This window comes from Balaenoptera acutorostrata, chromosome 5, assembly GCF_949987535.1.
Source record: "Balaenoptera acutorostrata chromosome 5, mBalAcu1.1, whole genome shotgun sequence".
NCBI classification, from domain to species: domain Eukaryota; kingdom Metazoa; phylum Chordata; class Mammalia; order Artiodactyla; family Balaenopteridae; genus Balaenoptera; species Balaenoptera acutorostrata.
The window spans coordinates 37800473-37827613 of NC_080068.1; the positions used below are offsets into that span (position 1 = coordinate 37800473).

General features: G+C 40.2%; 1 protein-coding gene across 5 annotated transcripts in view; it reads right to left on the minus strand.

Annotated features, from left to right (window-relative positions):
- The window catches only part of MAP9 (microtubule associated protein 9), a 45148-nt gene extending 32353 nt beyond the window's left edge, over positions 1 to 12795 (minus strand). For 4 of the 5 annotated variants that reach the window (XM_007176709.2, XM_007176708.2, XM_057546208.1 and 1 more), the window contains exons 1-6: positions 12705 to 12795; positions 10946 to 11093; positions 10114 to 10198; positions 8716 to 9033; positions 1899 to 2128; positions 1303 to 1374 (exon numbers count right to left, since the gene is read on the minus strand). In XM_007176709.2, coding sequence (XP_007176771.2) covers positions 1303 to 1374; positions 1899 to 2128; positions 8716 to 9033; positions 10114 to 10198; positions 10946 to 11020 — 780 coding nt within the window. In that variant the 5' untranslated portion in view covers positions 11021 to 11093; positions 12705 to 12795. The remainder of the gene's footprint in view (positions 1 to 1302; positions 1375 to 1898; positions 2129 to 8715; positions 9034 to 10113; positions 10199 to 10945; positions 11094 to 12704) is intronic. The other variant, XM_007176710.2, reaches the window with a different exon arrangement.
- Positions 12796 to 27141: the final 14346 nt, after the last annotated feature.

Genomic DNA, 27141 nt, shown 5'->3' on the forward strand with positions numbered 1-27141 from the left:
AGACCCAATGCAGCCAAAAACTAATTAATTAATTAATTTAAAAAAAAAAAGAAAAAAAAAAAAGAGAAGTATCTAATATACCCAACAAAGATAATAGCTCTACAATATGGGCTATGTTATAGTCATTAAGGTGAACGTAGTCTCAAGATCACCCAGCAACATGGAAACACGTCATGACCTAATGTTAAGAGATTAAACAAAAAAGCATGACACAAAACATTGTGAATGTTAAGATGACAAATATTATAAAAACAAGTATAGGAAAACAGCCCAAAAGGGGAGTAAGAATAATGAATATAGTTGTTATTAGGTGGTGGGATTTTGCGTAGATATTTTTCAATTAAATATTCTGTCATAATATAATGTTACTTTAAAAACTTTAGGAATACTTTTTTCTTTAATCAAGGGATATAGAATACATCACAAAGAGCAATTAAAGTTAGGTATCACTACCAGTTTGAATAGTGTTCCCTCAAAATTCATGTCTATCCCAAATCTCCGAACGTGATCTTATTTGAAAATAAGGTGTTTGCAGATGGAATTAGTTAAGATGAGAACCTACTGGAGTAGGGCAGACCCTAAATCAAATGACTGATGTCTTTTTTTAGAGAAAAGTGAGGGGAGACACAGAGACCCAGGGAAGAAGACCATGGGTTGATGGAGGCAGGGACTGGAGTGGTGCAGCTACAAGCCAAGGACAACCAAAGATTTCTGACAACCACCAGAAGCTGGAAGAAGCAAAGAAGGATTCTTCCCTAGAGCCTTCAGAGGGAACACGGCCCTGTCCACACCCTGATATTGGACTTCTGACCTCCAGAACTGAGAGAACTTTTGTTGTTTTAAGTCATCTACTTTATGGCAATTTGTTACAGCAGCTATGGTGAACTAAATATCCACTTGGCCAGATGATTTTATTAAACATAAAATAATTGTTTGGTTTTGATAACACCCTCTCTTCACCTGATTTTCAGAACAAATTAAGACATAGCACATTGAAGTCAGGCAGATTTATATCAAAATGCCAGCTTTTCTGGTAAAGCTAACCTACAGGATAAGAGTGGAATCAGAGTCTATTGTGCTCATACTTCTAGCCTGAATTGGAGAGATTCATCTGTTTAGTTATGATACAAAGGACTTCCTCTGTCTGCCTTTGTACCACGTCCTGGGGAGCAGATCTTTTCTCACATCAGTAACACAGACGAGTCAGGAGAAGAAGAAAGAAGCTTAGCCAGTACTGTTTAGTTCCTTTTCTCTGATCTGCTCAAGCAGATTGTGGAGGAGGAATGCTCTTCCCATACTTACCCCTTCTGAAATGTGAGGTGGAACTTCTCTAACCATAGTGAAATGTAAAGACAGGCGGCCAAGTGTTCTTCCCTAATAAAAATACACAGTAAACTCCTGATGAAGTCCTGAAGGATCACATCTACATCCCTTCTAGTGTATCCCAAAAAATATAGGACTGTGCCGTGAACATTCAGTATACATTTATTGAGTGATTAAAACCAAATGAATAAAATGACACTGGCCATAAATTTTACAATTCAAAGATACGTAAATAAAAACTCTTGCAATTAAAGTGTTGCCTAGATTCAAAAAGGCAACAGTTTTTTTCACATTTTACTTTCTCTGAAATTGGATGCATCGTATGTTACAGTTTAGCAGTTTTCTTCTTTCTTAGTGGTACATAAAATAATGCTGTATTTTTGCTATATCTTACAATTGAGTTTTAGATCCAATAAAATATAATATATTTTTAAAAACTTAAAATTATTTCCTTATCAATTGCTGAAGAAATCATGTAAAACACACACACATGCACGCGTGCACACAAATATTCTTTCTCTCATAATCAGATGCAAAAACCTGAATTAGAAACACAGTTTAGCAGTAGTGCTAACCTCAGGGTCAAGGTTTTCAGAGAATGCATTTTTCTCAGCTTCTGGTTGTCTGCCATTCAGACTTGAGAGGAACGAAGGTGCAGAATGTGCCTCTAATTCTTCATGGAGGGCAGTGTCTTTATCTTCTCCTAGACTGTCTTTCTCCTCCCTGTGGCTGTGCTTTTTCAACATGCTCCTTGGCCGAGGTGAAGGCTTAAAGTGGTTGTCTGCTTCAAGGCTGCTGTTATTTTCTGCAGAAAAATACAATGTTTTAATACATTAAATACAATTTAATACACTAAAAAATACATTTTTTAAATGACCATGGCTTCTCCTACATTGCAGGTGCCACCACACTTCCCTCCTGTGCTGAAGCACCTTGGCTTTCTATCCTGGAGAGTCTAGAAGAAGCCCACACCCTTCTCTACACAGAACTCCAGAAAGTACAAGTAGGCGATAGTTCATAATCAAATAAATTTTTTTAAATGGCTACCATCCTGGAAGTAACTAGTATACTTCACTTTTGGAGTAGTTAACTCATCAACTCTCATAGTATTAAAAAAAAAATTTTTTTTAACAAACAAAATCAAACTGCCTCAGTTTCAGCCTTTATAAAATGAGGCAGTTCATCCATCAAACCTTTATTGAGTATCTGCTGCCAGGCCCCATACACATCATTCACATTAATGGACCTCAGAATCAAGACACTGGCAATGGCCCTGTCCAAGGATTTTAGAGGTTGGGAACGGAGACAATTCTAAACAAATAAAATTATAAGACAAAGGTAAGTGCTGTTACAAGTATAAAGATGATGTCAGTACAGGGAGTAGAAGAGCCAAATGTCCCTGGAAGGAGGAACAGACAACTGGATAACTTGTGAGCTGCTGTTCTCTGAGTCCATAAAACCTCTCCAGCAGTTATTAAAATTTCTTAGTTACTATTTCCATTACTTCTAAGTTTAAAACAACAATCTAATGCTGGTATACTTCCAGCCCTCAAAACATGATAAGAAACATTTTACATGAACTTTTCCCTAAATTTTACCTGTTATACATATCCATCTCTCCATTGTTCTACCAATGTATTCTTCTGACGAAACTTCAAAACTGAACTAATTAATACCTTTATCCTTTTTATCTATAAGTGGAGTTATAAATCCTGCTAGAAGATTCTACAACCATACCTAATTGGAACCACTTTAAATGTTTCATTGTCAATTTTAGGTATGTCCTAAACTCTGGTCAAATGTCCAATCCAAAATCCGAGAGTCATCCTAGATTCCTCCCTCAAAATCCAAAGGATCACAATACCTTATCCATTCTACTTGCTAAATTTCTCTCCATTTATCCCACTTTCTACATCCCCACTCTCAGTTCCTCATCCACTCTTGCCTAGATTACTGCCTCAGTGACATTTATAAAACACAAATCAGATCACATCACTCCTCTCCACAAAATTATTCAATGGCTCCCCATCAGCCAGTCTTACAGAATAAAAAGCTCATTGCCTCTGAACAATATAAAAGGTTTCATGGTTTTGTCCCTGGCTACCTGTGCTGCCTCATCACTGACACACCCACTTAGTAATCTGTCCTGAAATGCTGGGCTCACTGTGCTTCTGCAGCTGTGCAACATCCCTCCTGCCACCAGAGCTTGCCACCCAAGCTCTCCTTCTGCCTAGGATGTCCACTTCCTGTTTCTCCTCCTGACAAATGCTTGTCTGTCTTTGGAACCTCAGTTTAAGCAGAATATTGTATAATGCCTGGTTTTGAGTCATTTTTTTTTATTGTGGCACGAACACTTAATAGGAGATCCACCCTCTTAACAAACTTTCAAGTGCACAATACAGTATTATTAACTAAAGGCACAATGCCACAAGGCAGAGCTCTATAACTTATTCATCTTGCATAACTGAAACTTTACATCTGTTGACTAGCAACTCCCATTTCCCTCTCCCTTCAGCCCCTCATAACCACCATTCTACCCACTCTCTGTATGGGTTGCCTATTTCAGCTATTTCATATTTGAATCTTGCTCTGACACTCATTAGCATTGTAAACTTCCACGAATCATATAACCGCCACACACCCCAGTTTTCCTATAGGTAGAATTAGCTAAGATTTCCTAAAGCGCTCATGGGACTTGAGTAAGATAATACATACAAAGCGCACAACACAGTGCCTGACACATGGGAAGTGCTCAATGAATATCAACGATTGTATAGACATTTCCTGTTCTGATTTGTCCACCACTCCCGTTTTCTTTTTGGGTATCCTCTTCTCCTTTCTATCCATGTGATTCTGGTGGGTTAATAAATATCTCCTCCATACTTCAGTGAGAATGATGGGCACATGATGCAGCCCCCTTCTTCCTGTGCAGCTTATCATAGAAACTTCATTTCCTCTGACCACAGTAGGCAGTCAGGAGGTCAGTATTTTTCTACTTGGAGTTGGTGGATATGCATTTAAGACCATGGAGCTGGAAGGATGTGATTTAGAGACCGCTAGTGGCATTCTCTGCTGCCAAGTGAAGGGCTGTCTGAGACAAAGAAACCAAATAACAGAAAAATGGACCAAGGGATGGAGTAAATGGGGCAGTGACAGTGCAGGAGGAGAGAATGAGAGGGTCAGGGAGGCAGGGTAAAAGTAAAGACAGAGAATCCTGATGATATAGGAATACCGATTCTCTACACTTAATCACACCTAAAGCAAGGACTTCTGACATCCATGCTCAACACAGCGATAAACTCTTTCCACTGATGTTTGAATTGGGTCATTTGCATCTGAGAGTCCTGACTACAGGTACTATTATTTGTCAGTTATAGCTATTAACACCAGCTCCTCTAGGAAGCCTTCCCTGATGCCCTCAGGTAAATTTAGATGCCCACTTTCCTGTGTTCTTACTATACCTTTTATACACCTTCCCACCAAATTGTAAAGTATTTGCTATGGTCTGAATGTTTGTGTCCCCACCTAATTCTTATGTTGAAATCTTAACCCCAAAAGTGACATATTAGGAGGTGAGGCCTTTGGGAGGTGATTAAGTCATGAGGGTAGAATCTTCATGAACGGGATTAGTGCCCTTAAAACAATGCTCTACAAAGTTCCTGTGCCCTTTCCACCACATAAAGATACAATGAGAAGCCTGCAACCTGGAAGAGGGCCCTATCCAACCATGTGAGTCCTGTGATTTCAGACTTCCAGCCTCCAGGACTGTAAGAAACAGGTTTCTGTTGGTTATAATCTACCCAGTCTGTGGTATTCGGTTACAGCAGCCCAAACAGACTAAGACAGTATTGGAGGATTGGTACTAAGTCTTTGTAATGCCACAGTGATAGCTACTATCACAGTGCTTGTAACAGTGAAACATATTGTACCCACAATAAATATGTGGGATAAATAAAATGATCTGCTTATGAACAAATGCTGAATAATAAAATGAATAGTAAAAGCATTTATAGAGTACTTAATTTATACCAAGATTGCTCTAAGCACTTCAAATACATGAACTCAATTTAATTGCTTCAAACCCCTAGTGGTGGTTCAACTATTGTCTCCATTTTACAGGTAAATAAAATGAGGAACAAAGAGGTCATGTGCCCATAGTCATAAACTCTAATTTGTGGGATTAAAGCAGGAGCACCCAGACTCCAATGCTAATAGAGTCAAGGTTCTCCTGCTTTAAAGTTAAAATAAAAACAGCATAACCTGTAAAAATTACTTTCTACAATCACTACCAATGTGACCATTACCTGATAAAAGTGAAAGAGTTTGATTATTGTACTAGTTACAGCAGACAAGCAAGAACTAAGGAAACTTTCAGGTTCTAATATTTTTATAAAGCATTAAGTGATACTCAGCAATATCTCACTACATTAAAAATATTAAGTTCTTACTGCTGAACTGAATGAATAAGCATTTTCAGAACTCTAATGGAAAACTGATGAACTCATAAAAGTGCTAACAAAAGATCAAGATGAAAAAAAAAAATTAATTACATGGGACTGAGTGAACTGATGAGGATGAGTATAATTTTTGTGACTTTCTGTCTGAATTAAAAAAAAAAAAATCCCACAAGGACTCAGAGGCAAAGAATATACAAATCAATTTTCACTGCAAAGTAAAGGAGCTGTTGCAGTGAAGGATTACTGGACTGAATGTCAATATTATGACATAGTATGAGTGTGTTTCATGTTTGGTAATTGCAATCATTGTTGCTTTTGTTGTGGTCATCCATGTACAATGCTTGGTGTCAGTCTATTTATCTCTTGTAAAAATAAAATACAGTGTGTGTGTGTGAGAAAAAAAAAAAAAACTTCGTGGAGTGAATGTACAAGTCACTGTAGGCTCTTAATTAAAGGAACACAATGAATCTTGTATTGGAAGGTGAAAAAAAAATATTAAGTTCTAAACTCTATAAGAAAAAAAAGTCTAAAAATTTAGAGAAGGATAAAGCTAAGCTCATTAACCACTTTCCTTCTTTAATGAATGAATTATTCATTTATTCACTTATACATTCAAATACTTAATGAATTCTACATGCCAGGCACTAACCAGCAGCCTCAACTTTTTTCTTCAACTTGAATAATCTAGGAATAATGATTTTAATATATTTTATACCAAAATTCCACTTCCAGAAGCATCATCAGTTTTCAGAAAGAAAAAAAAATACATCTATACATTATCAAATGTTTTATTTTACAATCAAATGTAAATGATTACCTGTTTTGGTAATTTTTTTTATCCTACATATACTGAATTGCAAATGTTTAATGATTGTTTAAAAATACAGTATTGCACATTTAGAAGCCTGAGCTATCTTGTGGTCAAAATACAGTATTTCTCTATTCATTTTAATTTGTCACAGGTTTTAAAAAAGATATTAAATGGGTAGATTATTGCTGATTATCTACCATAAAGTTCTAATAATATACTTCTATCTATATCAGACTAATTTTTAGCTTCTATAATATGCTCACATTTTCTTATTAACCTAATGAAAAGCTCTTCAGAATCAGGAGAAATAGGATAAATATAATCCATAAAAATAGGTTTTTAAACTCAACTAAGACTAGGAAACACTGCATACTCTTTCTTGAAGATTCACTGTGCATATGTCTTTATTAACAGTTCCAAGAAGTTCATAAAGAAATTGGTTTAAAATTCCTATAACTCTGTGTTTTCCCCTCAATACCAATGAACAAACTGTGGAACATACTTTGGAAAATGGTGATGTAATGGATTATTCACTGTTTGATTACATTTCCCTTCTCTCCATTTTTGATTTTACTCAGTACACTGGGAAGGTACATTTTAGCAAGTTAATTCTGTTTCATTAGGCCTTGTGCTTACACTTTTGTAGAAGTTTATAGTTTGAGACATACTTCAGTAGATTCTTAAAACAATTTTGTAGGAAAGGAGAGCAGGTTTCCACCCCCTCCTCATGAAGACAGTGAGGCTTACCCTATGGCTGAGGTCACACATAATTAACTTGCAGTAGCTTTTCCCCTAGTATCCCTGCTTGCTCATATCTTCTCCTCATTTGAAAGTGGATGGAATTTGGGGGGTGGAAAAAGGAGTGTCTGAAATATAGCTTTGCCTAAGGTTACCAGTGCTATCTAATATGTAAAGTATGAAATACTTACCAGTACCATATTTAATGATGATATGAAAGAAAGAGGTTTTTGTGAAGGTTAGCATCAACTACTATTTTTTCTATAGAACAGAAAAAGACTGGAAGACTCCAAATCCTTAAACTTCTATGCCCTTGTTTCTGCATGGCAGCCCAGGGGATGTCACAGCAGTTGGTGCCTGCTTTACTCCATCTCTGCTGCACTATGCACAGAGCCCAGTAGAACTGTGGAGAAACTACTGTAATCACACCAGGAACATCCCCACAGAAAATTGAGTTTTAGTGGATTTTCCTGGGGAACAGAGAAGCCAAATGGAGATTCTCTTTTCTTAAGGAAAGTCTGGAGGCTTAAACAATAACAGCAACAACACCTCCCCCACCACCCCCTTCAAATATACAAATGCCAAACAAATATTCTGGCAAATGGCTGCATGGAAATGATTGTTTTAAGGACTAGCCCCAATGCTGCTATAACCCTGGTGTCTGGAGTGTGAGATGGATTAGAAAGGATTCCATTTTAGTTCCACTGCTAAAAACAAAATTGGAGCTCACAGGCCTAAGCAAGGCTGGACCGAGGAGCTTTGGAGCCACAGCTGTGGATGACTGAAGGTACTTTGGCCAGCTATCAGGCACTAGCAGAGATACAAGACTGAACGTACAACTGGACATCAGAATTATGGTTTTTCTCTATGGTTTTATTATTTTTATTTATATCTGTAAAATTGAAAAGTTAAGTCTGATTTTTTTTTCTTAAGTATCTACTAGCCACCATACGCAGTGGTCAAGAATCCACCTGCCAATGTGGGGGACACGGGTTCAATCCCTGGTCTGGGAAGATCCGACATGCCACGGAGCAACTAAGCCCATGCACCACAATTACTGAGTCTGTGCTCTAGAGTCCGTGAGCCACAGCTACTGGACCCATGCAGCACAACTACTGAAGCCTGCATGCCTAGAGCCCATGCTCCACAACAAGAGAAGCCACCACAATGAGAAGCCCGTGCACTGCAATGAAGAGTAGCCCCCGCTCTCCACAACTAGAGAAAGCCTGTGAGTGGCAAAGAAGACCCAACGCAGCCAAATATAAATAATAAATAAATAAATAAAAATTTAAAAAAATCTACTAGCTACCATGTAAAAGTATTTTGTGATTGATTATCTTAAAATAAATTTTCAAGAAATGCAATTACAGTAACCTAACAAATTACCTGAAGATACGCTTTTGATTGGAAGAATTCTGGGTTTCATTTCCATTTTAATTTTCTCTTTTTCAACTTCTTGTTGTTTATTTTGAGATTCAGATAAGGGATTTACAACCATGCCTTCACCACCATCAGGTGCCATTTCATCATTTTTGATAGAGACTACTGGCTCATCTTTCCTCACATCATTGATTGATTTCTTGGTTTTCAAAAAAGACCGTTTTGGAGAATTCTTTACTTCATAATCTGATATATGAAAATCATTAATCTTTTTCTTAACTGAATTTTCATCTACTGAGGTGTCAGAAAAATCACCTAAGGAAACTGAAAAATAGAAGAGAAAAAATATTTTCAATAGTATATTTTAAAGTTTTGAACATTACATCAATCAAAAAGATTACCTTAAAGACTGGAAATGAATTTACAACTGTGAATAGATTTGCAGCCCTAAAAAACAGTTAACTTTGGCAGTTTTTATTGGCATTTGTAAAATAAAAATTTCAGTTTCATTAATTTATTCAAAACATACTTATCGAGTATGAATAGTTTGTCAAGGCAAGCACTGTGCTTGCTCTGAGAAAAGTCCTTCAAAAGTTCTTCAAAATAATAATCAGCCATGGACATTTAAATTAGATTTTGGACTGTAAAGCTTTTCTTTTTTTTTTCCAAAAACTTCATAAAATCAACAATATTTGTAAATGGAAGAATTTGCTAATAATGTTTTTTCATAAAAATTTTGGAACTGCAATTCCATCCATACCACAGTATTAGATTTTACTATGAGAAGAATAATAAAGAATGCTAACCGAACTATAAAGCAATGATTTAACTATTGTTCTGATTACTTTTACAGAGAACATTGAAAGTTATTCACTGAAAGTATAAAACACTGAATTTCAAGTTTAGAATTTTGTATGTTTATCCTGAAATGTAAAATATTAATATTTTACATAATCAAAAGAAACCAAATTAACCATACAGTACTGATATACTGGGTTTTTTAAACTGATTCCCTGTCACAGCCAAAAAAACCTTGATTTATAAAAAGCATTATAAAAGTGATCCTAACGTGCACAAAGTTTAGTTCTATGGGCCCTAGTTATTACCTTATAGGGTTGACCTTAAAGATGAACTTGTTATCTCCAATGTGGTTTACCACTAACAAGCAAATCTGCTGTCAGTTAAATTTTATTTTCATACACACATTCAGAAAAGAAACAAGGAAAATCATACAACTTCTTTAAAATTAAGAGTGGCTTTTTACTCATTAAAAAGTTGGAGATCTAAAACCTGTGAATTCATAGGTATTATTTTAACATAGTGATTTTTTTGCAGGGTTGGACTAAACCTAACTAAAGAAGCAAAAAGAAGAGAAGTGGTTTACTTTCCCATGTCCTCACATACCAATCTCATCACTGTCAAAGTCATCTGAGTATTCAGAACTTCTTTGTCTGGCTGAGCGAGCTGTAATTGCTTTTATTAGTTCATCCTGAAATGAGATAATTAAAATCAATTTCCTCCCAAATGTGGAGGTCTCATATATTGAATTAATTCTTTAAACAAATAATGTTTGATTAATAACTGCCTTAAAACTTAGGTTTCATTCATTGAACAGATATTCACTGAAAGCCTACCTTATGCCATGCACCCAACCCATAAGACTCAATGCAGAATATCACAGACAATTCCTTTCCTCATGGAGCTTAGGGTTAAATTAAAGAAGACAGACAACACCAAGCAAATTAATTGAAGGACTCAATTTAGACAGGGTTAATTATAAACTGGCATTATAGAAGAAACTGGTATCCTTTATGATCTTTTGTTTCAGCATATTGCTTTTAACAGATGTAATCAATACTGCAAACTTAGAGGCTGAGTTCAAAATTGTAGTGACTGGACAGGGAAAACCTAAATGTTATAATGTTACACCAGGGGGAAAAAAACACCAATTTTTATATGAAAATGGCAATTAGAAGCTGCTATTCAACTTTTAAAAGCTAATTTAACTTTTAATATTGTAAGAACCTAGTATTGAGTTTAGTTTGGTAGTCTTAAAGCCACACAGAAGAGTTGATAATACTGGAGCCCAAATACAATCATCTGCAAAATTTCAAAAGAAACATAGATTTACTCCAGCTTTACATAGGACTGTTGTATTGAATAGAAGCACTTTCAAGTCCAATATTCCTAATACAGTGTTTAACATGTAAAATCATTCAAAATAAAAATACTTTACCTGGAAAGTAGTTCTTTTGGTGACTTTTGGACTCTTTGTATATGCCAAAGTTGTGCTAAAAACTTCATCAGACATAGTGTTTATTTTAATTCTCTAACTTTATAAAATGGCTAACAAATGATAGGGATAATTCAACCTCTGATGGTGGCTGAAATATATAAAAAACAAATCAGACTTTTTTGCATGCTTGAGAATTTCCATTACTACACTTAGTACTCCCTCCCTGCCCCCACAGCCAAACAAAAACCAGAAAAGCATCATATGAACGTTGAGCTATATCTTCACTTTTAAGTAGCAGAGTAATAAACAGAGTTCTTGTAAAGAAAAAGCAAATTCTACGAACAAACTTGTTTTCAGAAAAATAAAATTCAAACTGAAGTTATCCAAAAATATTTCTACAATTATTTTATTATCCTAAATAAGTTTTACAATTATTGCACTCATTTAACTAATGAGTGCAATAGGTTGTTGCCAATTAAAATAGAAACTTTTTCACCTCCCTTCCATTCAAAAAGTATAATATAGCCTACAAAACAGCCATAATTATTTAAAAGGCTACAAAGAAGACTATTGTCAGCATAAAGTACAGCAACGTTCCCCAACCTTTTTGGCACCAGGGACCAGTTTCATGGAAGACAATTTTTCCACAGATGGCGGGTGGGGGGAATTGTTCGGGCGGTAATGTAAACGATGGGGACCGATGGGGGGCTGCAGATGAAGCTTCACTCACTCGCCCATCGTTCACCTACTGCTGTGTGGTCTGGTTCCTGGTTCCTAACAGGGGTCTGCGGCCTGGGGTTGGGGACCCCTGAAGTACAGAAGTCCCCTACATACCAATGAGTTCCATTCCGAGATTGTGTTTGTAAGTCCAATTTGTTCCTAAGTCCAACAAATTTAGCCTAGGTACCCAACAGTAGTACAGTACAACAACTAGCATACAGGGGCCGGCATGAAGTGAACAGGCAAGAAGAGTTACTGACTGGAGGAGGGAGAGGAGGTGGAAGATGGTAGAGTTGAAGGATTGTCAGCAATAGGAGACGGAGGGCAAGCTGCAATTTCACTCATGCCTGACATTGATGGCACATGTTCTGCTTCCTGGCTGCATTCAATTCTATCTACCCTCTTGATTCCGGGCATCCTGGGCTTGAAATAAAGATACTGAACTACTGTGCCCTATACAGTACTGTACAGTAAAGTACACAAAAGCACAACCACTTGTAGAGGACGCACGCACGTGACAATGTACACCATACACGTGAACTAACGTACATGATTGGACATGAGAACGCAGGTTCGCATCTTTTAAAGTTCGCAACTTGAAGGTTCATAGGTAGGGGACTTAGCGTATATAACTAAGAACATCACCATTTAAAAAAAAAAAAAGTTTACATACAGTGCTGGGAAAGAAAAAGATCGTAAATAGTGATATTTTTCCAGCCACTCTTCCCTCTCACAAGTGTTGAAATACTATTAGATAAAACAAAAAGAAGCTTCTGTGATGGACTACATTAAAATCTCTGTTAAATGGTCCTGTGGACGTTTCCAGTGCTCCAGGCGGAGGCTGCTCACCCTCCCCGCCGCCCTCAGCAGCGCGGGGTGGGGGACCGCTCCGGCCCGGCCAGGTGGCGCCCTGTGCCTGCTCGATCTGCCCCGTGTGGCCGACCAAGCAAGCACCCGTCACTAGCCAGGTCGGTGCATAGCCGAGCGCTGCCTCCGCCCCGATTCTCCACAACCCTCAAGTCCCGAGGTCTGTACTCACTCTGCATTCCTGCGGATGTCTCCCCGCGACCGGAGGAACCAGCTGCTGGCCCCTCTCCTGGGCCTGGGCCTGGCTGCTCTCAGAGACCAACTCTGCAGGGAGCGAGGAGGCGGTACTAAGAACGGAGGTGGGAAGCCGTTGCTAGGAAACAGCGTCTCCGGGAGGAAGTGACATACCGCGCCGCAGGTCTCTCGGGTACCTAACACCGCCCTACAGCCCGCCGTGTCACTGGTGCAACCGCCCAGACGAAGGAAATGACATCAGCCCTCTGGGTCTGGGGAGAAGGGTGCTTTATCGGCCGCCTGTGCTTCAATCATTACCTAGGAGACAGAACCTGTCCAGCTCCCACCTGCGCGCTGAGAGCTGGCGCTTGTCAGTGGCGTTAGGATCTTCAGCCGCACAAAGCACATCCATCGTTCGTTTTGCCACAGTTGTCACAGACATGAAGTTCTGTGAATCGTAGTAGTGTACTAACGGACTAGTGCACTAACAGATGGGACAGAATAGCAAGATAGAGACGTTTGCAGGTTCAGGGGTCAAACTACGCGTTTGAATCCTGGTGCACCTCCCTCTGTCCGTGTGACGCCGTGCAAGTTAACGTCTGTACACCCCAGTTTCCTCTTCTGTAAAATAAACAAATAAAAATAATAATATTAATAGCCACCTTAATAGCGTTGCTGTCAGTATTGAATGAAATCATGCAGATGGAATACTTGGAAGAGTGCCTGGGATTGCATTCCGTCAATGTTAGATACTCTCTTTGTGCAACTCAGCCACAAAGGGCCTGGATAGAAGTCATCCCTTGTCCACACAGCTGAAAACCCATTCCGAGTGTTTCTTTAATGTAAAGTTTCCCGCTTTGTATATGTACTCGGTGGATAATCTGGCTAAAATCAAACCAGTCCACAAAATGATCTAATAGGCAGAGGACTGTGTGCTGATAAGGTAACCAAAATCAACACCACTTAATTAGCATAGGTAATCCTTAAACAAATAAACAAAGACTTTTCTTTATAGACTTTAAAATAACAAGGATTTCTACTTTTTTTTTAATTTAAAAGAAGCTCAATCCTAAATTGTCTGAATGCATTTATTATTCATTGACAAGTAATTAAACTTGTTGCCGGTATTTTTCCTCTGACTCTGAAATATATTTTCACTTGTTCATCAAATATTTATAAACAAATCACATTGAGATATAAGTTTAATAAATCAATGTGTTGAAAAACCAAATGTGCATAACAAGAAATACGAAATTTAGTGTAAAAAAACAACCTATGCTTTTAACAATATGTGCAATGCAATTTTTTAGATACTATATTCAGTTGATGCTCAACTTGTCCTTGTTTGAAAAACTCAGTTTGATCAACATTTGCTTAACTTTGATGTTTTCAAACATTTTTGGATGTCTGCATCAAAGATTTTTCATTCACCACTTACTGTTAACTTTCTGACCCATATAAGTTATTAATCAACAAATATGATTCCATCATAGTACCTGTGTCCACAAGGAAAGGACAAGGTCCACATTTTCCTTATATGTGAAGTACTAATTTGTTTGTGTTGAAGTATTTATATTCATTCAAAATGCTCTGTTCATTTTTTTCATCCATTTGGCTAATATAGTTTTCACTTGGATATGGCTTAAGAAAATAAAATTCACAAAGATATTAATAAAAAGAGCCTTTAAGGAAAAAGTCTATCTTTTTTTACAGAACCCACTAGATTTATATTTTTAACTTAATTCAAAATAATTAATACAGGATATAAAAGCTATGCCATACATAGCTATAGTAAATAAGACAGTTAACCTGAACTAGTTAATTTCTCACAAGCCCTAAGGCACAGTCTTTCCACTATTATGTTAAGCACCAGAATATTATGCACTTTATTAATATTTTCAGGTAGCTTCAGTATAATAATATGTTAATAATAACATTATATAAACCTGAATTAATAGCATGATGTTTTCTGATGTACAGTTTGCAATAAATAACTGTTGAATGAATGAATGAAATCAAGAATAAACAAATAGCATTTAAAGCTGAAAAATAATTTTTGAAACATTCCTATAAAAGCTCATGGATACTCACTTAAGAAAATGAAAACACTCCAACACACAAAATTTCAGTAGCTTATGTAACATTTTCTCTATATTTCATTTTTCTAATATATATTTGATCACAGAAGTATTTGCCTAGCAAACTTTTTTGAGTTTACTACTCTTTTCATTTCCAAACTTTGCCTTTATTCATTCATTCAATAAGTAAGTATATCCATAACATTTTGGGTCAGATTTGGTGAGTTCCAAGGTAAAGCAGACTAAGTCCCTGCCTGGGGATCCTGTAGACTAGAGAGAGCTAGAAGGCTGAGTAAACACATAATGACTGTACACTGTGAGAATTTCTCTATAGGAATACAAAGTAAGAAGCTCTCAAGAGAGAAAAATTCTTCCTGGAGGTTCTAAAGAGTTTTCACAGAGAAAGTGAATTCAAGTTGATTAATGAATTTAGGAGATAAGGAAGGATTTTAAGCAGAGGAAATGGTCTATGAATATGGAGGCTAACACTGTTCTATCTGAGGGGCAAGGAGGGGAGTGAGAAGCTCCATTTCCAGATCAAGAAGCAAACGAAAAGTGACTCTTCTTCAAAATTTCCCTGCCTTCACAAGAACAGGCAAATTGTTAATGTCTTTTGACTGGCAGTTAGAGAAAAACGATCTTGTGCTCATAGGCAGCGCTGGTTGAAAACATACAGCACGTGTTTAACATCTTGAGAAGTATGTTACAAAAGCAAATCCCTCTGGGTGTCAACTGATAAAGATTATACTTGCATTAAACATTGAATGCCTATGTTGGCAGAGGATAGGAGAAAGAGCCCAGATTCAAGTGCACTTACCAATCAATACCAGGGCCAATTTGTGGGAGAAGAACAGCAAGAAGCTTATAGAAGGTAAATATCAGAATCTTGAAGAAAGACAAACATGACGAACTACACTGGCCATCTTTACTCAAATATAGCAGTATGTATTCTTTTGGGCTGTTAAGCAGACATACATGAATACAGCAAGAGAAGCATGATTCGTCATAATTCGAACTCAGAAGTTGTAATTCAAACAAGTACCTATAGTATGATTTTTTCCCCATGTTAGTTTACAACTGCAAAGGTGACTTGGAGAGAAAGCACTTCCACTGCCTAAAAAGGCTTGTGTTCTGTGCAGTAATCCTATGTGTCTTCTGAAAGCGAGAGGAAAGGAATTTCAGGCATGATGTACTTTCTCTGTAAAAAAACAAAACAAAACAATCATCCCCAAAGGAAGTAGGACTTCGTGAATTGTTCCTGAGCTCAGCAATATTCTTGCATCTCCAGCTAAATGAAGAGACGGACTTAGCTTAATTTCCTAGGGTGACTAGAAGTGAATGCCTTTAAGACTGTTGCAAGGCTTGCATCCTACTGGGTAAAACATATGGATTTTTGCAAGCTACTAGGAGGAACGGGAGAACATACCAAAGACTGGGAGACTGACCTTTGGCCAGTGACCGAGAGATGAAAGCATTGGGGAAGAACTGGTCTTTTAGAGACTTATATGGGCTACAGTTGAAACGCTTCTCCATAAGGTGTTTGACCAAGAATGGTTAAGACACAAGTTTTCACCCCTCCTAGCAGAAGCAGATTCCTTTCCTATGTACAAGGCCTTTCTTCACACCCATGTGTACCAAGGCCAGGCACGGACGTTTCAGTGAAGAGTAATATTAGGAAGGATGGAATACCCACTGCAATTAGAGGTCTGGTGATCTTCAGCTGAGCACTGCCAAGGGCGGTATGAAATGACAAGTGAAACCGTTTGCAAAAACAATTCATAGGAAGGGGCTTTGGGTTACCGGGTTAGACCTGTCTCTCCTCCACGGAGAGTAGGGCTTACTTACTGTCTATAGCAGAGAAAGTATAGGTGCAGAGACCTTTCCTTAGGTGGATGATCAAGTGGAAGTCAAGTTCATGGGGAGCCCTGTTAAAGGGATAGCCAAGCAAGATAAGAGGAGTCACTTGAAAAATGCACTCGTCTTAGGGTACCCGGTACAAGCAACCACTGTGTGAAATCTGTATCCTGCGAGCTGCTCTCGTTAGGCCATGGGTAGTCGGATGCATGCTAGATATCAGAAATTTCACACATTGTATTGATTTGCCACGTGAAACTCTTCGGTCACACCGGAAACAGGCTACGATTCGTCTGACAGCCTGCACTACAACGGTTTTCTCAGCTTAGTTTATAGCTGCCTTCAGGTAAGAGGTGCAAGCCTGAGTTCACTAGAAAGCGTTTCCACTATTGAAAGGCCTGTATTCCGACCAGTCAATATTTTTGTCCTCTCAAACAGAGATGAAAGGAATTTCACTCATGGTTTACTGTCTCTGTCAAAGAGTCACCACCAGAGGAAGCAGGGTGTGAGAATGGTTGCAGAGCTCTGAAATACACTTCTTCTTCAGCTGAATGACGAGAAGGGCTCAGCTTAGTTTCCTAGTGTGACTAGAGGCGAATGCATTTAAGTTTGTATGAAAGGGTGGTGTCCTACTGGTAAAACATACGTGAGTATACCTAGCCACAAAGAGGATGGTTGAGAAGACATTGACCTCCGTGGAGACGCACTTTCGCACTTAGATAACAAGAGAAGAGCTGTAGGCATAAGACTTACGTATCTGCTGCTTCTATGGCCTAAACTGAACACCCTCCTCCCTGTGGTATTTAACAGAGAATGAGAGGGAAAAGCGTACAACCAGCCAAAGAGAAGTAGCTTCCTTTCTGAAGCAGAAAGCCTTTCTGCAATGCTATGTGAAGGGCCTTGTGTTCCAGGTGGGTGAGAAAAAGGTAATGTTACAGAAGGAAAAATTCTCAGTGTGCGTGGAGGCCGGGAAGTGCCCAGTGGAGTTTTACCGATGGTAGCTTTCATTGCAAACATTGACAGTTTAGTGGAAGCCTTGAAAGGCCGAATCCTTAGTGTTACCTGGTTAGACCTGTCTCTCTTACACGGAGAGAAAAGCTTGCTTACTGGGTATTGCAGGGAAAGACTAGGTGCAGATACCTCTCCTTAGGTGGATGATCAAATGAAAGTCAAGTGCATGGGGAGCCCTGTTAAAGGGACAACCTGGCAAATTAAGAAGAGGCACTTTAAAAATGCACTCATCTCAGCGTACATGATAGAATCGTCTAGAGTGAAGGCTGTGTGAAATGTGTGTCCTATGAGCTGTTCTCCAAAGGCCATGGGTGAGTCTGATGCATGCTAGATCTCAGAAACTTCACACATTGTACTGATTCACCTTTTGAAACTCTTCACTCACTTTGGAATAAGGCTACAATTCCTCTGGCAGGCCTACACAGCAACGGTTTCCTCAAGTTCGTTTATATCTGCCTTCAGGTAAGAGGGGCAAGTGTGAGTTGGCTAGAAAACGTTTCCACTGCCTTAAAAGATCTGTATTCTGGCCAGAAAACATTTTTGTCTTTTCAAGTTGAGAAGAAGGGAAATAGGGTCATCGTGTACTGTCTCTGTCAAAGAGTCATACACAGAGGGAGCAGTGTGTGAGAATGGTTGTAGAGTTCTGCGATACTCTTCATTTCAGCTGAATGACAAAAAGTGCTCAGCTTAGTTTCCTAGGGTAACTACAGGCAATGCATTTTACTTTGTTTGAAAGGCTGGGGTCTTATTGGTAAAATATATGTGAGTTTTCAAGCCAAAAGAAGGATGGTTGAGAAGACACCGACCTCTGTGGAGATGGACTGTCATGCTTGGATCATGCGAGGAGAGCTGTAGGCATAGGGCTTTGGTCGCTGCTGCTTCTAGGGCCTAACCTGAACACCCTCCTCCCAGTGGTATTTAACTGAGAATGGTAGGGAAAAACCTTCAACCTGCCACAAAGAAGTACCTTCCTTTCTGAAGCAGAAACCCTTTCGTCAGTGCCATTTGAAGGGCCTTCTCTTTCAGATGGCTGAGAAAAAGATAATATTACAAAAGGAGAAATACACACTGTTCACGGAATCCTGGTGATGCTCAGAGGAGTTTTGCCGAGGGTAGCTTTCATTGTGAACGTTGACCATTGGCGGAAGCATTTGCAAGGCCAAGTTTAGTGTTGCCTGGTTAGACCTGTTTCTCGTACATGGAAAGTAGGACTTGCTTCCTGGGTACTGCAGGGAAAGTCTAGGTGCAGAGGCATCGCCTTAGGTGGAGGATCAAATGGAAGTCAAGTGCATGGGGAGCACTGTTAAAGGGACAATGAGGCAAGATAAGAAGAAGCACTCGTCTCAGTGTAAAAGGTAGAATCATCTAGAGTGAAGACTGTCTGAAATGAGTATCCTACAAGCTGCACTCCGGAGGCCAAGGGTGAGTCTGATGCAAGCGAGATTTCAGGAATTTCACACATTTCGATTCGGCTTTTGAAACTCTTTGGTCACTTTGGAATAAGGCTACAATTCCTCTGGCAACCCTACACTACAAGGGTTTCCTCACGTTAGTTTGTGGCTGCCTTTAGGTAAGAGAGGCAAGGGTGAGTTGGCCAGAAAGCGTTTCCACAGCCTTAAACGATCCGTATTCCGACCGGAATATAGTTTTGTCTTTCAAATTGAGAGGAAAGGAAATTCGGGCAAGGTGTACTGTCTCTGTCAAACAGTCATTCACAGAAGAAGCAGGGTGTGAGAATGGTTGCAGACGTCTGCAATACTCTTCGTCGTCAGCTAAATGACGAGAAGCACTCAGCTTAGTTTCATAGGGTGACTAGAGGCGAATGCCTTTAAGTTTCTATGAATGGCTGGTGTCCTACTGCTAAAACATATGTGAGTTTTCCAATCCACAAGGAGAATGGTTTCGAAGACATCGACTTCTGTGGAGATGGACTTTCCCACTTGGATCATGCGAGGAGAGTTTTAGTCATAGGGCTTTGGTTGCTGCTGCTTCTATGGCCTAAACTGAACACCCACCTCCCAGTGGTATTTAACTGAGAATGATAGGAAAAAGCGTTCAAACTGCCAGATGAGAATAGGTTTCCTATCTGAAGCAGAAAGACTTTCTTCAATACCATTGGAAGGGCCTTCTGTTCCTGATGGGTGAGAAAAAGATATTATTACAGAAGGAGAAATTCACACTGTACGTGGAGCCCTGGGGTTGCTCAGAGTAGTGTTCCCGAAGGCAACTTTGATTGCAAACGTGGACCACTTCGTGGAAGAGTATGGAAGGAAGAGACTTTAGTGTTACCTGCTTATACCTGTCTGTCCTACACGGAGAGTACAACTTGCTTACACTCTACTGCAGGGAAAGTCTAGGAGCAGCGGTCTATCCTTTGGTGGATGATCAAATGGAATCAAGTGCATGGGGAGCCCTGTTAAAAAGACAGCCAAAGCAAGATAAGAAGAGCCACTTGAAAAATTCACTCATCTCTGCATACTCGGTAGAAGCATCAATTGTGTGAAATCTGTATCCTGCCAGCTGCTCTCCTTAGGCCATGTGTGAGTCTGTGCATGCTAGATTTTATAAATTTCAAATATTGTATTGATTCAGCATGTTAAACTCTTCGGTCACACCGGAATCAGGCTCCTAGTCATCTGGCAGCCTGCACTACAACAGTTTCCTCACATTAGTTTATAGCTGTCTTCAGAAAAGAGGTGCAAGCCTGAGTTGGCTAGAAAGCATTTCCACTATCTAAAAAGTCCCGTATTGTGAGCAGTAAACACTTTTGTCAAATTGAGACAAAAGGAATTTCACTCACGGTGTACTCTCTCTCTCATAGAGTCCCCACCAGAGGAAGTAGGGTTTGTAAAATGTTCCAAGCTCTGAAATACTCTTCATCTTCAGCCCAAAGATGAGCAAGTCTCAGCTTAGTTTACTATGGTTTGCATGAAAGGCTGGTGTCCTACTGGTAAAAGATTTGTGAGTTTTCCTAGCCACAAGGAGGATTGCTGAGAAGACACCGACCCCTGTGGAGGTGGACTTTTGCGCTTGGATCATGCGAAGAAAGCTGTAGGCAAACGGCTTCTGTGACTGCTGCTTCTATGGATAAGCTGAACAGCATCCTCTTTGTGGAATTTCACTGAGAATGATAGGAAAAAGCGTTCAACCTGCCAAAGAGAAGCAGCTTCCTATCTAAAGCAGAAAGCTTTTCGCAATGCCATGTGAAGGGCCTTGAGTTCCTGGCAGGTGTGAAAAAGATAATATTACAGAAGGAGATATTCGCAGTGTTTGTGGAGCCCTGGCGTTGCTCAGAGGAGTTTTGCCAGGGCAATTTTCATTGCAAACGTTGACCATTTGATGGAAGCATTTGAAAAGCCGAGTCTTTAGTGTTACCTGGTTATACCTGTCTCTCTTACACGGAGAGAAGGCCTTGCTAACTGGGTACTGCAGGGAAAGTCCACGGGCAGAGAGCCCTCTCATTAGGTGGATGGTCAAATGGAAGTCAAGTGCATGGGGAGCCCTTTTAAAGGGACAACCTGTCTAATTAAGAACAGGCACTTGAAAAATACACTCATCTCAGCGTACACGGTAGAATTGTCTACAGTGAAGACTGTGTGAAATGTGTATCTAACGAGCTGCGCTCTGTAGGCGATGGGTGAGTCTGATGCACGCTAGATGTCAGAATCTTCACACATTGTATTGATTCTGCTTTTGAAACTGTTCGGTCACTTTGGAATAAGGCTACTATTCCTCCGGCAGACCTACACAACGACGGTTTCCACACGTTAGTTTATAGCTGCCTTCAGGTAAGAAGGGAGAGGGTGAGTTGGCTAGAAAGCGTTTCCACTGCCTTAAAAGATCCGTGTTCTGACCATAAAATATTTTTGTCTTTTCAAATTGAGAAGAAGGGAAATTCGGGCACGTTGTACAGTCCCTGTCAAACAGTAATCCACAGAGGAAGCAGGGTGTGAGAATGGTTGCAGAGGTCTGCAATACTCTTCGTCGTCCGCGGAAATACGAGAAGCACTAAGCTTAGTTTCCTAGGGTGACTAGAGGTGAATACCTTTAAGATTGTATGAAAGACTGGTGTCCTACTGGTAAAACATATGTGAGTTTCGTAGCCACAGTGAGGATGGTTGTGAAGACATCGACCTCCATGGACACACTTTCGCGCCTTGATAACGAAAGGAGAGCTTTAGGCATAGGACTTTGACGCTGCTTTTCTATGGCGTAAACCGAACCACCTTCTCCCTGTGGTAGTTAACAGAGAATGATAGGAAAAAGCGTTCAACCTGCCGAAGAGAAGTAGCTTAGACCTGTCTCTCTTACACTGAGAATAGGGCTTGCTAACTGGATACTGCAGGGAAAGTCTAGGTGTAGAGCCCTCTCCGTAGGTGGATAATCAAATGGACATCAAGTGCATGGGGAGCTCTGTTAAAGGGGCAACCAGACAAATAAGTAGAGGCCCTTTAAAAAAGCACTCATCTCAGTGTACACGGTAGAATCCTTTAGAGTGAAGGCTGTGTGAAATGAGTATCCTACAAAATGCACTCCAGAGGTCAAGGTTGAGTCTGATGCATCCGAGATCTCAGAAATTTCACACATTGGATCTATTCGGCTTTTGAAACTCTTCAGTCACTTTGGAATAAGGTGACAATTCCTCTGGAAAACCTTACATTACATTACAACCCTACACTACAACGGTTTCCTCACATTTGTTTATAGCTGCCTTCAGGTAGGAGAGGCAAGGGTGAGTTGGCTAGAAAGCATTTACACTGTCTTATAAGATCCGTATTCCGACTGGAAAATACTTTTGTCTTTTCAAATTGAGAGGCAAGGAAATTTGGGCATGCTGTACTGTCTGTGTCAAACAGTCATCCACAGAAGAAGCAGGGTGTGAGAATGGTGGCAGAGATCTGTAATACTCTTCATCATTAGCCGAATGACGAGATGCGTTCAGCTTAGAGACCTAGGGTGACTAGAGGTGAATGCATTGAAGTTTTTATGAAAGGCTGGTGTCCTACTGCTAAAACATGCGTGAGTTTACCTAGCCACAAGGAGGATGGTTGAGAAGACATCGACCTCCATGGAGACAGACTTTGGCGCTTGGATCATGCAAAGAGAGCTTTGGGCATATGGCTTTTGTCGCCGCTCATTCTATGGTTTCTGCTGAACACCCTCTTCCCTGTGGAATTTAACTTAGAATGATAGGAAAAAGCGTTCAACCTGCCAAAGAGAAGTAGCTTCCTTCCTGAAGCAGAAAGCCTTTTTGCAATGCCTTGTGAAGGGCCTTGTATTCCTGGCGGGTGAGAAAAATGTAATGTTACAGAAGCAGAAATTCACACTCTTTGTGGAGCACTGGCGTTGCTCAGAGGAGTTTTGCCGAGGGCATCTTCATTGTGAAGGTTGACTGTTTGGTGGAAGCATTTGAAAGGCCAAGTGTTTAGTGTTACCTGGTTAAACCTGTTTCCCTTACACGGAAAGTAGGGCTTGCTTACTGGGTACAGTAGGGAAAGTCTAGGTGCAGAGCCATCTCCTTAGTTGGATGATCAAATGGACGTCAAGTGCATAGGTAGCCCTGTTAAAGGGACAACCAGGCAAATAAAGAAGAGGCACTTGAAAAATGCACTCATCTCAGCGTTCATGGTAGAACCATCTACAGTGAAGGCTGTGTGAAATGTGGATCCTACGAGCTAGTCTCCAAAGGCCATGGGTGAGTCTGATGCATGCTCGATCTCAGGAACTTCACACATTGTATTGATTCAGCTTTTGAAATTCTGCGGTCAATTTTTTTCTTCTTTTTAACATCTATTTTACATATGGTAGTGTATATATGTCTATATATACACTACTGCTCTCTCACTTTGTCCCAGCTTACCCTTCCCCCTCCGTGTCCTCAAGTCCATTCTTTAGTAGGTCTGCATCTTTATTCCCGTCTTGTACCTAGGTTCTTCATGACCTTTTTTTTTTAACATCTTTATTGGAGTATAATTGCTTTACAATGGTGTGTTATTTTCTGCTTTATAACAAGGTGAATCAGTTATACATATACATATATCCCCATATCTCTTCAATCTTGCATCTCCCTCCCTCCTGCCCTCCCTATCCCACCCCTCTAGGTGGTCACAAAGCACAGAGCTGATCTCCCTGTGCTATGCAGCTGTTTCCCACCAGCTATCTATTTTACATTTGGTAGTGTATATATGTCCATGCCACTCTCTCACTTTGTCTCAGCTTACCCTTCCCCCTCCGTGTCCTCAAGTCCATTCTTTAGTAGGTCTGTGTCTTTATTCCCATCTTGTACCTAGGTTCTTCATGACCTTTTTTTTTTTAACATCTTTATTGGAGTATAATTGCTTTACAATGGTGTGTTATTTTCTGCTTTACAACAAGGTGAATCAGTTATACATATACATATATCCCCGTATCTCTTCAATCTTGCATCTCCCTCCCTCCCGCCCTCCCTATCCCACCCCTCTAGGTGGTCACAAAACACAGAGCTGATCTCCCTGTGCTATGCGGCTGTTTCCCACTAGCTATCTATTTTACATTTGGTAGCGTATATATGTCCATGCCACTCTCTCACTTTGTCCCAGCTTACCCTTCCCCCTCCCCCTATCCTCAAGTCCATTCTCTGGTAGGTCTGCGTCTTTATTCCCATCTTGCCCCTTGTTTCTTCATGACCATTTTTTTTCTTAGATTCCATATATATGTGTCAGCATACAGTATTTGTTTTTCTCTTTCTGACTTACTTCACTCTGTATGACAGACTCTAGGTCCATCCACCTCACTACAAATAACTCAGTTTTGTTTCTTTTTATGGTTGAGTAACATTTCATTGTGTATATGTGCCACATCTTCTTTATCCATTCATCTGTCGATGGACAGTTAGGTTGCTTCCATGTCCTGGCTATTGTAAATAGAGTTGCAAGGAACATTGTGGTACATGACTCTTTTTGAATTATGGTTTTCTCAGGGTATATGCCCAGTAGTGGGATTGCTGGGTCGTATGGTAGTTCTATTTTTAGTTTTTTAAGGAACCACCATACTGTTCTCCATAGTGGCTGTATCAATTTAAATTCCCACCAACAGTGCAAGTGGGTTCCCTTTTCTCCACACCTTCTCCAGCATTTATTGTTTGTAGATTTTTTTGATGATGGCCATTCTGACTCTGCAGCCACTTTGGAATAAAGTTACAATTCTTCTGGCAGGCCTACACTACAACGTTTTCCGCATGTTAGTTTATATCTACCTTTAGGTAAGAAGGGCAAGCCTGAGTTGGCAAAAAAGTGTTTCCCCTCATTAAAAAGATCTGTATTCCGACCAGAAACATTTTTGTCTTGTCAAATGGAGGTAAAAGGAAATTCTCTCACAGTGTACTGTCTCTGACCAAGAGTCAACACCAGAGGTTGCAGGGTGTGAGAATGGTTGCAGAGCTAGCTCTGCAATACTCTTCCTCTTCAGCCGAATGCTTAGAAGTGCTCAGCTGAAGTTTCCTAGGGTGACTAGAGGTGAATGCCTTTAATTTTGTATGAACGGCTGGTGTCCTACTGCTAAAATATATGTGGGTTTTCCTAACCCCAAGGAGGATGGTTTTGAAGATATCAACTTCTGTGGAAGTGGACTTTCGCACTTGGATCAGGCGAGGAGAGCTTTAGGCATAGGGCTTTTGTCACTGCTGCTTCTAGTGCCTAAACTGAACATCCTCCTCCCTGTGGTATCTAACTGAGAATGGTAGGAAAAAGCGTTCAAACTGCCAAAAGAGAAGTAGTTTCCTTTCTGAAGCAGAAAGCCTTTGTTCAATGCCATTGGAAGGACCTTCTGTTCCTGATGGCTGGGAAAAACATATTATTACAGAAGGAGAAATTAGCACTGTTCATGGAGCCCTGTAGTGCTCAGAGTAGTTTGGCCGAGCGCAGCTTTGATTGCGAACGTTGATTGCTTAGTGGATGAGTATGGAAGGTAGAGACTTTAGTGTTACCTGCTTATACCTCTCTCTCCTATACGGAGAGTACAGCTTGCTTACACTCTACTGCAGGGAAAGTCTAGGAGCAGCGGTCTATCCTTTGGTGAATAATTAAATGAAAGTCAATTGCATGGGGAGTCCTGTTAAAAGGACAGCCAAAGCAAGATTACAAGAGCCACTTGAAAAATGCACTCCTCTCGGGCTTTCCTGGTGGCACAGTGGTTGAGAATCTGCCTGCCAATGCAGGGGACACGGGTTCGAGCCCTGGTCTGGAAAGATCCCACATGCCACGGAGCAACTGGGCCCGTGGGCCACAGCCACTGAGCCTGCGCGTCTGGAGCTTGTGCTCCAGAACAAGAGAGGCCACGATAGTGAGAGGCCTGCGCACCGCGATGAAGAGTGGCCCCCACTTGCCGCAACTGGAGAAAGCCCTCGCACAGAAACGAAGACCCAACACAGCCATAAATAAATAAATATACAAATACAAAAAAAAAATAAAATAGCAAACTCTTGATCCCGTTCCCGTTTAAAAAAAAAAAATGCACTCCTCTCAGCATACAAGGTAGAAGCATCTACCATGTGAAATCGGTATCCTGTGAGCTGCTCCCCTTAGGCCATGGGTGAGTCGGATGCATGCTAGATTTTAGAAATTTCACCCATTGTATTGATTTGGCATGTGAAACTCTTCGGTCACACTGGAATCAGGCTACTATTCCTCTGAGAGGCCAGCACTACAACGGTTTCCTCACGTTAATTTACAGCTGCCTCCAGGTAAGATGTGCAAGCCTGAGTTTGCAAGAAAGCATTTCCACTACTTCAAAACGCCCATATTCCGACCAGTAAACATTTCTGTCTTGTCAAATTGAGACAAACAGAGTTTCACTCACGGTGTACTCTCTCTGTCATAGTGTCCCCACCAGAGGAAGCAGGGTGTGTGAAAGGTTGCAGAGCTCTGAAATACTCTTTGTCTTCAGCTGAATGATGATCAGGGCTCAGCCTAGTTTCCTAGGGTGAATAGAGGAAAATGCCCTTAAGTTTGCATGAAAGGCTGGTGTAGTACTGGTAAAACATGTATGAGTTTTCCTAGCCACAAGGAGGATGGCTGAGAAAACACCAACCTCTGAGGAGATGTACTTTCGTGCTTGGATCACATGAGGAGAGCTTTAGGTATAGGGCTTTTGTCGCTGCTGCTTCTATGGCCTAAGCTGAACACCCTCCTCCATGTGTAATTTAACTGAGAATGATAGCTAAAAGCGTTCAACCTGCCAAAGTGAAGTAGCTTCCTTCCTGAAGCAGAAAGCTTTTTGCAGTGCCATGTGAAGGACCTTGTGTTCCTGGCGGGTGAGAAAAAGATAATGTTAGAGTAGGAGAAATTCGCACTGCTTCCGGAAGCCTGGCGTTTCTCAGAGGAGTTTTGCCGAGGACAGTTTTCATTGCAAAGGTTGACCGTTTGGTGGAAGCATTTGAAAGCCTGAGTGTTTAGTGTTACGTGGTTAGACCTGGCTCTCTTACACGGAGAGAAGGGCTTGCTAACTGGGTACTGC